At 37.2% G+C, this 15,000-nt stretch overlaps 1 protein-coding gene across 1 annotated transcript in view; it reads left to right on the top strand.

Moving 5' to 3' along the window:
- LOC137616700 (cyclin-dependent kinase 4-like) overlaps positions 1-15,000 on the top strand; it is a 344,007-nt gene that overhangs the window by 70,098 nt on the left and 258,909 nt on the right. The window contains exons 3-4 of the mRNA XM_068346695.1: positions 854-1,475; positions 3,167-3,338. Of these exons, the coding sequence (XP_068202796.1) occupies positions 1,259-1,475; positions 3,167-3,338 (389 nt within the window). The 5' untranslated portion in view covers positions 854-1,258. The remainder of the gene's footprint in view (positions 1-853; positions 1,476-3,166; positions 3,339-15,000) is intronic.

The following is a 15,000-nucleotide window of genomic DNA, read 5'->3' as shown; positions in this document are numbered from 1 at the left end:
TCTCTTTCCCTCTAGTTATTAATTCTACCCTCCCTCCGCTTTTTGTTTTCTTTTTTATTTTCCCCTCAATGTTAATGACCATAGTCGTTGCGATGCCATATTACGTAGATGAATATATCCATATATATTACCCTTTCCAACCGTTGCTGTATCAAAAGGTTTCTGTCTCTTTTTAAGTCTGTATTCCCATAATCCTTTGAACTTACATTATCTCCTAACGGAAATTAGCTTTCCAGTTCTTAGATATCTGTCTTGTAGGTTTAACTTCTATCAAATCATTGTAGCATTTTTTTTTAAGTTTAACGAAATTCGAGTGGTTTTAATTCTTGGAGTTTATAAAACTAAATTAAATTGATTTATTAAAATGAAATCTCTTTCCAGTCAAGAATGGTTCTTACATACTGTCAGTTGCAAAATATCGAATAATTGTTACCTCGGTGAGATCTTGGTGTCCGTCTCAAGGTGATATTATTATTGCAGAACCATTCATTGTTTGTTAGTGTTACAGGACTCTCTCTCTCTCTCTCTCTCTCTCTCTCTCTCTCTCTCTCTCTCTCTCTCTCTCTCTCCTCTCTCTCTCTCTCTCTCCTCTTGTGGGCTTCGTGATTTCTTTTGATGATTATATTTTCTAAGCCATAATTCACACAATATAAAGTTTTAACGTTTGGTGTATTTTTTAATTAGTTTTAACACCATGGTTTTTGGTGTTTTATAGTATATGGTTTTAATTGTATTTTTAGTTTGTTATAATAGGATAAAATCACGCATCAAAAATTTATTTGTTTCGAATTCTTTCAATGTTCTGCCACCTGGATGAATTTGAATTTAATTCTTGTTTCTTTTTTGTCCCCAGATGGTCCTCAAGAACGCTTGGGGTGTTCCTGCCTGAGCCCTCTCTCTCTCTCTCCCCTCTCTCTCTCTGCCATGGTACCTGTGAGCTCGGTGGTGACGGTCGCCAGCTTCTTCGCCTCCTTCGGCTGCTTGTGACGCGTCCGCCGCCGCCCGGGCTCACCCGCCCAGCCACACCCGCCACACACGCCCGGTTGTGCCTTCGCCTTAACTTCACATTACCCCTTCCCTCCCTCCTGGTCATCCTCCTCCTCCTCCTCCTCTAGCGCTTCCGAAAGGAAGGAAGGAAGGAAAAGAAGGCTCTCTGAGAGAAGGGGAGCCTTCCCCCCCTCCCCCCTTCTTCATCACCTGTGGCGGAGTTTGTCTGTTGTGTCGAGCAGCGCCCTTCCCCCCCAAAAAGGCTTCTGTGATGACCATGGCAAGTTCTGGCAGCGGTGCCGGGGAGTCTGGCGGTGGCAAAACGGGTGGTGGGTCTCGTGCCCCCCCTCCTGCCACTGAAGGTCCCCAACAACCCCCCGTCACCGCCCCTACCGCTGCCGCGACTGCCACCGCCGCCTCCGTCAGTTCCGTCGCCGATCTGCCCAAAGCGAACGAAAGTTACGAAGAAGTGAGCATCATCGGAAATGGTAAGGGATAAGAATATGTTTTTTTTTCTTCTTCTTCTTCTTCTTCTTCTTCTTCTTCTTCTTCTTCTTCTTCTTCTGAGTATTTGAAAATATGTTGGAGTATTATTAGCGGAAGCAAAAATGAACTTTGGTCCTTATGATTTAATAGAGGTCGTTTATATATATATATATATATATATATATATATATATATATATATATATATATATATATATGTATGTATATATATATATATATATGTATGTATATATATATATATATATATATATATATATATATATATATAATATATATATATATAATATATATATATATATATAATTGACGTAATACAGGCTGAATCGACCTTTATTGTTGTCTTCCATGTAAAAGTTTCTTATGGAAAAAATAGCATAGTTGAGCATAACTAACACGATACAGTGTTAATTAAAATCAAATTTTAGTATTTTACTATTATGGAAATAACCCAAATTACATCTAATTTTATATGTAGATTTTTTCCTTTTATAGATTTTCAAGTTTTCCATTTTGTGGCTTATCTAATATTTTGTAATTTAAAAAAAAAAAACTTTTGTTGCATGTTTTCATATCAAGTAGGCAAATTCGTGTAGCTCAATCACTAAACTTGTCAATTATCATAATTGAAAATTTGAACTTGATGGCTTGATTTGACAATTATCTGTCAAATAATCACTATTATTATTATTATTATTACTATTATTATTATTAGCCAAGCTACAGCCCTAGTTGGAAAAGCAAGATGCTATAAGCCCAAGTCCTCCAAGAGGGAAAATAGCCCAGTGAGGAAAGGAAATAAGTAAATGATGAGAATAAATTATATTAATATATCATTCTAAAAACAGTAACAGCGTCAAAACAGATATGTCCTATATAAACTATTAACAACGCCAAAAACAGATATGTCATATATAAACAATAAAAAGACTCATGTCAGCCTGGTCAACATAAAAACATTTGGTCCAACTTTGAACTTTTGAAGTTCTACACGCATCAATAGTAATTCTTTTGTGTACCAGTAGTCATTTTTTTATCGGTATCAAAACAGATATGTCATATATAAACAATAAAAAGACTCATGTCAGCCTGGTCAACATAAGAACATTTGCTCCAACTTTGAACTTTTGAAGTTCTACACGCATCAATAGTAATTCTTTTATGTACCAGTAGTCATTTTTTTTATCGGTATCAAAACAGATATGTCATATATAAACAATAAAAAGACTCATGTCAGCCTGGTCAACATAAAAACATTTGCTCCAACATTGAACTTTTGAAGTTCTACACGCATCAATAGTAATTCTTTTATGTACCAGTAGTCATTTTTTTTATCGGTATCAAAACATATGTCATATATAAACAATAAAAAGACTCATGTCAGTCTGGTCAACATAAAAATATTTGCTCCAACTTTGAACTTTTGAAGTTCTACACGCATCAATAGTAATTCTTTTATGTACCAGTAGTCATTTTTTTATCGGTATCAAAACAGATATGTCATATATAAACAATAAAAAGACTCATGTTAGCCTGGTCAACATAAAAACATTTGCTCCAACTTTGAACTTTTGAAGTTCTACACGCATCAATAGTAATTCTTTTATGTACCAGTAGTCATTTTTTTTATCGGTACCGAAAGTAGTTCTTATCTGTACTAATTATTCTTTAAACAGGTGCGTACGGAACGGTATACCTGGCCCGTGACCGCAACAACACGGACCGGGCGGTGGCGCTGAAGAAAATACGAATAACCTTACACGAGGACATCGGCGTTCCCGTGAACGCCGTCAGGGAGATTGCTCTCCTGAAGCAGCTCGAACGATTCGAACATCCGAATATTGTCAGGTGAGTCAGACTTCGAAACATTGAATCATCTCGATTTTGACTGGACTGATAACTTGTTTATTTGATATTTAGTTTAATGGTAAGTGTGTGTGTGTGTGTGTGTGTGTATGTGTGTGTGTGTGTGTATGTGTGTGTGTGTGTGTGTGTGTAGATTAAGATACGTTCTGCTGGCTTGCTTGAATGAAGCAGGTATGTCTCTTTCTTCTTAGCTAAAGCCCATCTCTTTGTTTTATTTTTCGTTTTCTTAGAATAGATCCATTTGGATGTTATGCCTTAAAATATTATTAGGTCATTAAGTGATTCAACTGGTAAGTTCCTGTGACCGGATTGTGACATAATTTGCCGAATATTTAATCGTTTGTTTATTGTTTTATTACTGCTGGAGATGAGCACTGTCTGCACGAGGAAAACTCAATGTTTAAGGTTTTAGCGGTTAATCATTTTGTTTTAACCTCTGATATGGATTGACTGGTAATAAGATATTAATCGGTTTTATCTTAAGTAATTTACGTAAAAGGAATTAGGGACTATCATCACAAGAATGTGAGAAAAGAACACATTAAAGATAACTTGTTTCGTTTTGTTTCGATAAATCTCAAGTTGAAATTTGGAACTGCTGTCCTGACTTGCTTTTCAACATTGCTAATTAATAATTCCTCCAGAAAATTATCAGGTCATTGACAGCCATGATACATCTTGATTGGATAATCTGATTTACTTTGTTTCGCGTATTGTTTTAAGAATATTGGACAAATAGCTCTGAATTGGGTTATCAAGAGAATAAAGGTGATTTTGTTTCATGTTTTGTTTTAAGAATATTGGACAAATAGCTCTGCATTGGGTTAGCAAGAGAATAAAGGTGATTTTGTTTCATGTATTGTTTTAAGAGTTTAGACTGGACAAGTAGCTCTGAATTGGGGTTAGCAAGAGAATAAAGGTGATTTTGTTTCATGTATTGTTTTAAGAGTTTAGACTGGACAAGTAGCTCTGAATTGGGTTAGCAAGAGAATAAAGGTGATTTTGTTTCATGTATTGTTTTAAGAGTTTAGACTGGACAAGTAGCTCTGAATTGGGTTAGCAAGAGAATAAAGGTGATTTTGTTTCATGTATTGTTTTAAGAGTTTAGACTGGACAAGTAGCTCTGAATTGGGTTAGCAAGAGAATAAAGGTGATTTTGTTTCATGTATTGTTTTAAGAGTTTAGACTGGACAAGTAGCTCTGAATTGGGTTAGCAAGAGAATAAAGGTGATTTTGTTTAATGTATTGTTTTAAGAGTTTAGACTGGACAAGTAGCTCTGGATTGGGTAATCTAGAGAATAAAAGGGATTTTATTTCACGTATTGTTTTAAAGAATTTAGACTTGAGAAGTAGCTCTGAATTGGGTTAGCAAAAGAATAAAGGTGATTTTGATTCACGTATTGTTTTAAGAGTTTAGACTTGAGAAGTAGCTCTGAATTGGGTTAGCAAGAGAGAAAAGGGTTATTTTGTTTCACATATCGTTTTTTAATTTTAGGACTTGGCCAGTAGCTCTGAATTGGTTTAGCACGAGAGAAAAGCCAGGAACTTGTCTAAACACTGGTTAACTTCTGAAGACCGATAAGCATCAAGAGAGACAATTCCGATGATTATAGGTTGTCAGTGTAAATGATGAGAACGAGGAATCTGAGAGAGGTTAGAGAGAACATCAGACACCATGTCTATGATTAGAGTAAAATTGCAGGTCAAAAGATATCACCGGATTTAAAGGGAATAGGTGGTAGATCAGGATCTTTTTTTTTTCTCAAGTTATGACTCAGAATACATAGTTTTACACACATATTACCATTGTGGGACATTGAAGTGTTCTCTGTTTGTAGTTTGTTGAATGGCAGAACCATGTTTCCGAGCAATACTATAACTTTAAAAGTTTTATTCTTAACGTTTTACCCTGCGTTTAATACGAAGCTGTTGAGAAAGAAATTGGTTGATGGTTGTCATCACAAGGTTTTTTTGATGTCCGTATGAAATGTGTTGAAATTTTATGAATGGAATAGGAGGGCCTAGTGTGACCTTATGTACTCGGGTACCTCTGTCTAGATGACGGGGCCTTTCTAGGGACAGCTTGGAGGTGTGGTGATAATATTAAAGGCTTGGTGTGGACGTCTGGGCTCTTATTACCCCAACTGAGATGAAGTGATGGATGTGCTCTAACCTGTTGAAGGTCCTCTGCTTTTCGGTAAGGGTTCGGGATAAATGGTTGATTGCTTCAAATAGTGGGGAAGTTGGTTAAGATTTAGAGGGCCAATGACGGGTCTTTGACCTTATGTCACTCGCAGCTGGAATAGTATTTGAAGGAGAGGAGGATCCTTGGTCTGAACCTCTGGACTCTGACATGCCACCAGGAGACGAAGTGTATTTTAAATTGATAGTGTTTTAGTATAATAGCTGGACTATAGTAGAAGCAAGATTTACCTATGATTTCCTAAGGTTGGGGTGTTTAAAGTGAAGTGGAGACCGATATATCCAGAAATTGTACTTAACGATTTTATTTCTTCATGATAAGACCGAATCTGGATAATTATTATTATTGATTTGGATATTTTTTTTTTTAGATATGAAATATCACATTTCAATTTCTGGGTGTACCTGGGGGTGTACTTTTTTATATGCTCTACTTCTCAAATTCCTTGTGGTCATACCCTTCATTTTGGATCAACCATTAGCCTCAGGGTGTTTTTTATTTTATATTTTTTGTTTTTTTATTTTTTTTCGTTTTAATGGAATGCTTTATTTCCTTTATCATTTGTGTTGACGTCATTCAAGTTAGCTCAAATTCATCCTTAATTTTCAACAGACAACAGATATTCTGTCTACACATTTTGTTAGGCCAGAAGATTCGGGAATAATATAAAAAACGTCGTTGATTCAAGTGTTTATGTTATGTAGTTTAATGTAATAGTTATTGCGTATGAAATGAAGTCTTATGCACTAACACGGATCCTATGTATTTCACTTTTAGACGTTCTTGTTAAACCTTAGAATGGAGTTCTCTTGCTTGAGGGTACACTCGGGCACACTATTCTATCTTATTTCTCTTCTTGTTTAGTTAAGTTTTTATAGTTTATATAGGAAATATTTATTATGGTGTTGTTACTTGCTTCTTTTCCTCACTAGGCTATTTTCCCTGTTGAGGCCCTTGGGCTTATAGCATCCTGCTTTTCCAACTAGGGTTGTAGCTTTTCAAGTAATGATAATAATAATAGTAATAATAATAGTAATAATGGTGAGTATCATGTGACAAAAGAAACTTTGATAATATAGGAAGGACCATATATCATACCTGCTGAGGGGCCAGGTGTTGGGGAGGGGGTAAAATATATTCCCATGTAGGATATCGTTACAAGTGAAAAACATGTGTGCTTTGTAGGCTTAAAAATAAATGAGCGGAAACATCGAACAGATATTGATTATAAATTTAGAGGACTTTCATATCGTCGTAATGTGTTTAATGTCAAAACAGATAGGTTGTGGGAAAGTCAGTTATCACTTGTATTAAAGATAAACTTTTGATCTTTGCTAATGAACCGTAAATCACATGTCGCAGCTGTTTTGTATTTATTTGAGACTTTCGGTCTTTCCTAATATAAACTGTATTATTATTATTATTATTATTATTATTATTATTATTATTATTATTATTATTATTATTAGCTATGCTACAACCTTAGTTGGGAAAGCAGGATGCTATAAGCCCAAATGGCTCCAACGGGGAAAAATAGCCCAGTGAGGAAAGGAAATAAGCGATATGAAAAGTAATGAACAATCAGAATAAAATATTTTAAAAACAGTAACATTGAAACATATATTTCACATATAAACTACTGTATAAAAAGACCTATGTCAACTTGTTCAACATAAAAAAATTGTTTCAAGTTTGAACTTTGAATGCTTTTTCATCGGATAGATACTTCATCATAAACACCTTTAAAGACTGTAGTAGCAGTTTGTGTGAACAGGGAGAATTAGCGTTGCAAACTCAGGACTAATAGAAAGTACCTCTCAACAAACCTATGAAATTGATGAGGGATTTGACAACGGCAATGATTGAAGTCTCTATTATACGTGGACGGGTATAGATGACAGAAGTAGAAGACCAGACAGACTGACAGCAGTAGAGGTAGAAGAATGAAGCTGCAGCAGTAGCAGCTGCTCTTGCTGCAGACAGGCTGCTGATAACTCAAGAGGGACGGTGAGAGGTTGATGGAAAGTGTGGCATGACGGGGGGGAGATCGTCGAGATGGGTGATGATATATGGAGGAGGAATAGAATGGGATAGGGAACGGAGAAAGAGTAACGTGATGGTAAATGTTTTCTCCCTGTGGGGTGAGGATTACCTCGTCGAGGCCCTCCGAGGCCCTCTCGTCTTTCAGTTGAATATGTTAGTGCCCGTTACTCTCTCTCTCTCTCTCTCTCTCTCTCTCTCTCTCTCTCTCTCTCTCTCTCTCGGCAGTTAGCTAAAAGCAGATACATAATTTTTTGTAACGGATAACTGTGGCTCGCTGTATGGGAAAAAACCCTTAAGGATAATTCTTTTCCTTGCTTCTTTCGGAGATCCTATGTCGTTCTTCTCTCTTTGGGGACGAGCGTGCTATCAATTTTGACAAAGGAGAGAGAGAGAGAGAGAGAGAGAGAGAGAGAGAGAGAGAGAGAGAGATAATTATATTTTTGTCTGCTTAGTAAGCGATTGTCAAATGGATAAAGGTAGACAAATTTGAAGCACCAAGTGCTAACAATCCGTTATATATGCCTTTTAGCATATTAATAACAGATGATTATTTTTTATTACTTTTCATATGCCTCGATGCTGGCTTGCGATTATTAATGTAGATTACTATAGTCCATTTCTTTTAGCGAGGCATATTTGCACCGACTCGCAGCGGTGCCCTTTTAGCTCGGAAAAGTTTCCTGATCGCTGATTGGTTGGACAAGATAATTCTAACCAATCAGCGATCAGGAAACTTTCCGAGCTAAAAGGGCACCGCTGCGAGTCGGTGCAAATATCCCTCGCTAAAAGAAATGGACTATAGAAGGTGTATATTTTTTGTTGTTGTATCAAGATTTGGAATGTTGGAGTGAATGCTCTGGACTATATTGCGTGACAAGTACAAATACAGTAGGTGGCATTTGCATGATTTACTAATAACCAAAAATTTAGATATTACTACTTATTTTACTTTCATAGCTCACTGATTAGATATAAACAATTGATTGTTGTGTAAGTAGTTCGGTAATATTTGAAAAATTATTACAATTGAGTTAAATGTCAAAGGACTTTTGTCGGTAAATGTCATAGAGAATTAAAAGGGAATGGCGAGATAGGGTGAAGGATGATTTGGAGAGAAGTGGTTTGGTGGAAGATGATGCCTTTGATAGAATGCATTGAATAGAGCAAATCAGGCAACCGACCCCTTATTGTAGGGATAACCATTTGATAGAAAGAGTATGAGATCAAGAAGTAATTATCCTGGCAAAGGACTTATTTCCTGAAGAAGGCCCTGCTAACGATCCTCAGAGGAGCCCCAGCCTATCTTCCCAGCAGTCGGTAATTACGGCATTAGTGAACTTCAAATCGGAGATGCAATCTCACCGGGCCTTCGTAACATTCCTGTACCTTGAAGAGCATCGGCAACCAACAGGTCTCGGCAGCAGCTTTCTTAGGTAGTAGTCGCCTGCCTCGTCATTCTATCATCATCATCATCCTTTTGCCCTGGCTGCTGCCCGCGTAGCAGCTGTTGTTGCCTGGGTGTGCCAGCCCTGCTGATACCCAGGCCAGGGTGTGGGCTAATGCTGCTCTAGAGCCGTCACAGAGAGAGAGAGAGAGAGAGAGAGAGAGAGAGAGAGAGAGAGAGAATTCAAGTCACAAGGGTGTATATGGAGAAGAAGAGAGATTGATAGAATTTGGTAGAGAGAGAGAATTTAAGTCACAATTGTGTATATGGAAAAGAAGAGGAATATAATTTGGTACCGATAGTAGCTTGAGAGAGAGAGAGAGAGAGAGAGAGAGAGAGAGAGAGAGAGAATTTAATTTTCAAGGGTGTATAGTATATGAAGAAGAATAGAGAACTAGAAGTGGGTAGTGATAACAACTCGAGAGAGAGAGAGAGAGAGAGAGAGAGAGAGAGAGAGGAGAGAGAGAGAGAGAGTAAAAGGGGGTGGGAGACCAAGGTTTTTGTCAAGATTAAAGCTTCATTTTAGATGGGAAACGCCATTCGGTAGAGGGAGTTACAGATCTAGTGGAAGTGGTTTTTTTTTTTTTTTTTCGAGGGGAAAGGAGGGTTGGGATTCAGTCGCCCTTGCTGGTGTTTTTTTTACAGGTTTTTACATCATTCTCAATAAGGAAGTAAACCTAAATTCTATTATTAATTTTGCGTCTTACTGAAATAACGATTCAATCGCTAGTTTGCAAACTACTATGGATAACCAGATCATGGCGATTCTTCAAGCTATTCCCCTTAACATCTTCATCCGAATCATAAAATCTCTTTAAATCCCAAGTCATCGGGTTTTTGATAGCCTGAAGCATGTCCGAGTTAAAGTACTGCCCTTTAAATTTAGCAAGGAACGGTTTGCTTAATTTTTTTTCATTTTTTTTAATTTTTCATTTTTTTTTTTTTTATTCCTGGACTTCAGCGGCGTCAACCAGCATTTATCAGGTTCTTAGCTTTAGGGTGGCATAGTGGTCACGCCGAGTTGATGTAAAGATTACAGGGTTCTGGAATAGAGTTCGAAGCTATTTTTTTTATTGATTCCTTTTTAAAAACCCTATCGCCTAAACTAATCTCTCTCTCTCTCTCTCTCTCTCTCTCTCTCTCTCTCTCTCTCTCTCTGTGTCCAGTAGTATCTCTTTCGACTAACACACTGCAAGAAGGATGATTACCTAAATTTTAAACTTGTAGGGTGGGGGGGGGGATGTTTAGACAGAGTTTGAAAGAGTAAAATCAACAGTCTTGGGTCATTACTACTTCCCAAGAAAGTTAACCTCTCTCTCTCTCTCTCTCTCTCTCTCTCTCTCTCTCTCTCTCTCTCTCTCATATACATACGCAATTGCGTCAACATTCAAGTATACTTTCAACATTTGGTTCTAGCACATCACTATCGTGCATAAAGAATGCACTGGGATTTGCAATAAAATTTCAATGTGATATGTAATGACTGTAAGGTTTTCAAGTTCAATATGCATAGCCTAGCAAGTTAAAGTATACTTTACATATCGTTTATCTTACATCGTTATATTTTTTTGTTGACACCATGTCTACAATATACTGCGTGTATATATATATATATATATATATATATATATATATATATTACTGTACTCTATATGTATGCCTGTGCTCAACATGTTTATTTTTAAGATGAAGGGACGTGGATGGGGTCTGGAACTCCAGATGCTTGAGACCTTGATAGATGTAATCAATAACTGAGTACATATTTAATTGTAATTGTTTCTATTCAAACTATATTCATATTTCCCTTTTTCCAATTTTTCGCAGATATATGATGTTTCCAAATCTTTTTAAAAGTTTGTTTTCCACCTTCTGAGATATTTAATGTTGGAAACACTTTTTAGGCCTAAATTGTTATCGTTTATATATGTGCAATGGCCAATGGCACTAACAATGTAATGGCTTATTTCTTGGCTGAAGGAAACGAGAAAAGATAAAGAGAAAGAGAAATGAAACGTAGGAGAAAACCTATATTAATTTTAAAGATTCTCATGGTTAAATGTGTAAATTGGATATCCAATTTCCTAACATACTATTTTTTTATATAAAGACCGGGTGAGAATATGTTTATAGAATGTGAAAAAATAGTATTTTTTATATAAAATAAGAGAGGGGGAAGAGGTGGGGGTATGCGGGTGCTGTTTTTGCGCGAGTAATGAGATCCTAATGGTTGGTTAGATGGCTGCTCTCTCTCTCTCTCTCTCTCTCTCTCTCTCTCTCTCTCTCTCTCTCTCTCTCAACGAAGGACCTATCATTGGGGGGAAGGGGTAAAGGCGACAGGAATGCCCAAATGCCATAGCATATCTTGTGAATCATAGAACTAAGGAGAGAGAGAGAGAGAGAGAGAGAGAGAGAGAGAGAGAGAGAGAGAGAGAGACTCATTTTGATTCCTTCAGGGTATGGTTTTCGATGGGAAAAATAGGATTCAAAATAAGAGCTTCATGTGTTGTATCGACGTGAATTTGCATTTCCTTAACATTCCATTTTTATTTGGTGGGATTTTTTACCATAATTTTATTTATTTCTTTGCTATGAATTAATTTGGACTCCATCTGTTATACTATTTACTAGCATTCTAGAGATCGCCTCGTCAATGCGCACTTTCATTTAATATTGATTTATTTCTATGTTTATTGATAATGTGGAAATATTTTACTATTGGAAGGCAGCAAGCGGCCATGGGATTACAAAAAAATACACCGGTACAGTGGTGAAATTGTGATACAGTGGCTGACAGGTTTTTAACATAAGCCTCTTATAGAATACTAGAGAAGGGTCAAGAATAAACATTGAATTGTTCTTTCTTATAATGGTAAAAGTAGTAGTGGGGATTGAATGTAAAGATTAGAACTATTGTTTTATATGGAATTTGGTGTGTGTCGATCAATTATTTTAAATGAATTAGGACATGGATATGGACAAAGAAGAGGAGCCTTAAAACAGAATTGATTAGTAATGTATTGACAATATATTTTTTGAGTGGTTAAAAGTTTGTGATGGAAGCACAACTTGTTAGATGGGTGAGTTTATCTTTGTTAATCGAATAATTTGAAGAATTTTACAGTAAACGTATAGCGTGAAACGATAAGTTACATAGTTAACTAGCAGTCTTGATTTTACAGTTATTGCTGTTGCAATTCTCTCTCTCTCTCTCTCTCTCTCTCTCTCTCTCTCTCTCTCTCTCTCTCTCTCTCTCTCCTATATTTTAGTGGTTATTTTAGCAGTCAGTGCAATAATCAATTTTAGATATACCCCCTCGGGGCTGTCCTGGAAATTCAAGGTCTTCCTATTGAATTACTCAATGAAAGGGACTTTGAATCTTAAGAAAGAAAATCCCGGATCCCCCTTCATCTCCCATTCCCATACTCTTCACCCTAACCCCCTTCACCCATTTTTTTCCATTCGGTCTAAATGTTTTTATCGCTCGCGGACGACGTGGGTATGCGACTGGAGATGGGCGATCTTCATCTTATCTCTTAGAAAAGATTGTATTTGAGATGCTGCTCAGTCTGATCGCATGTGGGGCCATTGTCTGGCTGGTTCCATTGTCTCAAGGAATGAAGAGGAGGAGATCACAGATGCTGAGGAGATTTGAGAGGCTTCGAGTTTGTAGGGGAGTCTTAAGTTGGCGATGGAAGGGTTGTGGCTCGTAAGCAGGTGAGGGTAACCGGGCTAAATTATTTGGTTCAAGCTATGAAAATTACACTATTTTCGATGAATTGATGGCTCCAGTTGTCTGCTTTGTGAAGGTAAAGATTAGCTTCGATTTGGTATGTCACATTATTATTTTTACTACTACTACTACTACTACTAGTACTACTACTACTACTACTAGTACTATTGCTATCACTACTACTACTACTACTATTGCTATTACTACTTCTATTACTACTACTAGCTAAGCTACAATCAAAGGTGGAAAAATTATTGTCCTGCAAAATAAGAAGGACTAGTAATTGAAATATTGATTTCTTTTATAGCATATATTCTTCTTTTCACTAAAGATAACCCTCAGAGGAAGGTCTTCACCTGGGCATTTGGGTGCTTAAGGTTACGGAGGCATCACTGGGGTACGACCGAATGGGGATTGCATGTAGGGTATCTTAAGAAATCGCCACTGCTGCCACCAGACGGTCAGCCCTCCCATTCATCACCAGTCCATCCCCGTCGCAGCACCACCACATTAATTCGTTTCAACCCCCATCACGATTCCAAAATTACAAAAGGAAGCGGCGGCCTTCTTTTTTCCCCTTCCATCACATTTCGAAGATTACCCGAGTGGGCACTGGTTGAAATTCAGCTGTTCGTGCATCTTGCCCTGTGCTGATTGATCTTCCTTTGTATAGAAAAGGGGGAGAAGCAAAAGGTTAGCTCCTCTTTTATAACCAGTTTGGAAGGAAAAAGGTAAGGTCAACTATACCTTCCTCCTTCCCCCCCCCCCCCTTTTTTTTTTTTTTTTTTTTTTTTTTTTTTTTTTTTTTTTTTTTTTTGCAACCAAGGTAGATGGCTGGTTATCTAAAATACACGTTACCTCTCATTATATGGTAGTTGAGTCTTTGATAGCGGGTCTCGAACTTGATGCGTATGTTCCTCTTACACTTTAGAACGTGCAAACACCACCGCATGTGATTAGTAGTCTAAAAACAGTCCTTTAGTAATGTATCTGGGGTGTCATTGTCAAAGGTCTTGCTCACCTCCAGCAGTAGTTACGGCGATTGACGTTAGATGGGGCAAGCGACTGAAAAAGCAGAATTTTATCCCTGACCGATGGGACATTGGAAAAGAATTGCAGGCATGGGAAATTATTCGTGGCCCGACGAAAGTTTGTCCGTTTTCCCATTTATAAAATGTATGAAAGTTAAGGGAAATCTCAACATTGACATTCGTAACTGACATTTTATTCAAGTAGTACAGATTACTGAATTCGATAGGAATATGTATAGTTATCTTGGAATAAACTTATATCTCTATTTATAAGAATGAAGTGACCTTTTGAAGGCTTTATCATGGAAATAGTAATGCGATTTTGTCCCTATATCCCTTTATATTTAAAAGTAAATGTTTTTGTCTCATTTTGGTGGATTCTCTCTCTCTCTCTCTCTCTCTCTCTCTCTCTCTCTCTCTCTCTCTACAGTACCACTAACATCCTTTCCCTAGCACTGATGGCCCGCTATCCACTTGACCGCACTTGCCACAAAAAAACTCGGAGGGAGATGCCACGTTATAATGGCCCCGCAAACCAAAGAGATAATAGATAAAACGCTGATACCATGGTACAGGAGATGGTACGCGTACCATTATGTCTGGTTAAGAAAGGTAGAGTATTTTATGCTATGTTTGGCGTAGTTGATAATAATAATTTTGGATGGGGAAGCTACACACTCCCAAGTCCTGGGTTCGATGCTAATGTGAGGTGAAAATTTATTATTAATTGTAGGAAACTGAGTTTACATAACGACTTTTCTTTCTGGTAGACAGTTCAGTCTTCTGGGGTAATGGACGCGAATTATGAAAAATAATATCTCAAAAATTTATTTTTTATTGTTGGGAAATTATCGGAGAAATGGCGTACTATGTATGCCAAAGCGAACGCAAATTATCACGATCTTTGCACGACTTTCCTCAAACCAATAATAGTACACGAAATTGTAGCATTAAAACCACTTGTAGAGTCGGCTGGAATGAAATGCAAGACTGTATACGACATTCTTCTGGAGCAATCATAGTCGTAATAGAAGTCGTAAAACCTAATGGGGTTGATGTTCCAATTGGCTGTTATTTCAGTCTTAGGTCCTCTTTTCTCTCTCTCTCTCTCTCTCTCTCTCTCTCTCTCTCTCTCTCTCTCTCTCTCTCTCTCTCTCTCTCCTCTCTCTCTCTCTCTCTCTCTCTCTCTAAAT

The sequence above is a fragment of the Palaemon carinicauda genome, chromosome 22, assembly GCF_036898095.1.
Source record: "Palaemon carinicauda isolate YSFRI2023 chromosome 22, ASM3689809v2, whole genome shotgun sequence".
Classification (NCBI taxonomy): domain Eukaryota; kingdom Metazoa; phylum Arthropoda; class Malacostraca; order Decapoda; family Palaemonidae; genus Palaemon; species Palaemon carinicauda.
The sequence above is the reverse complement of the archived record's forward strand: the minus strand, read 5'-3'. Positions and strand labels throughout refer to the sequence as shown.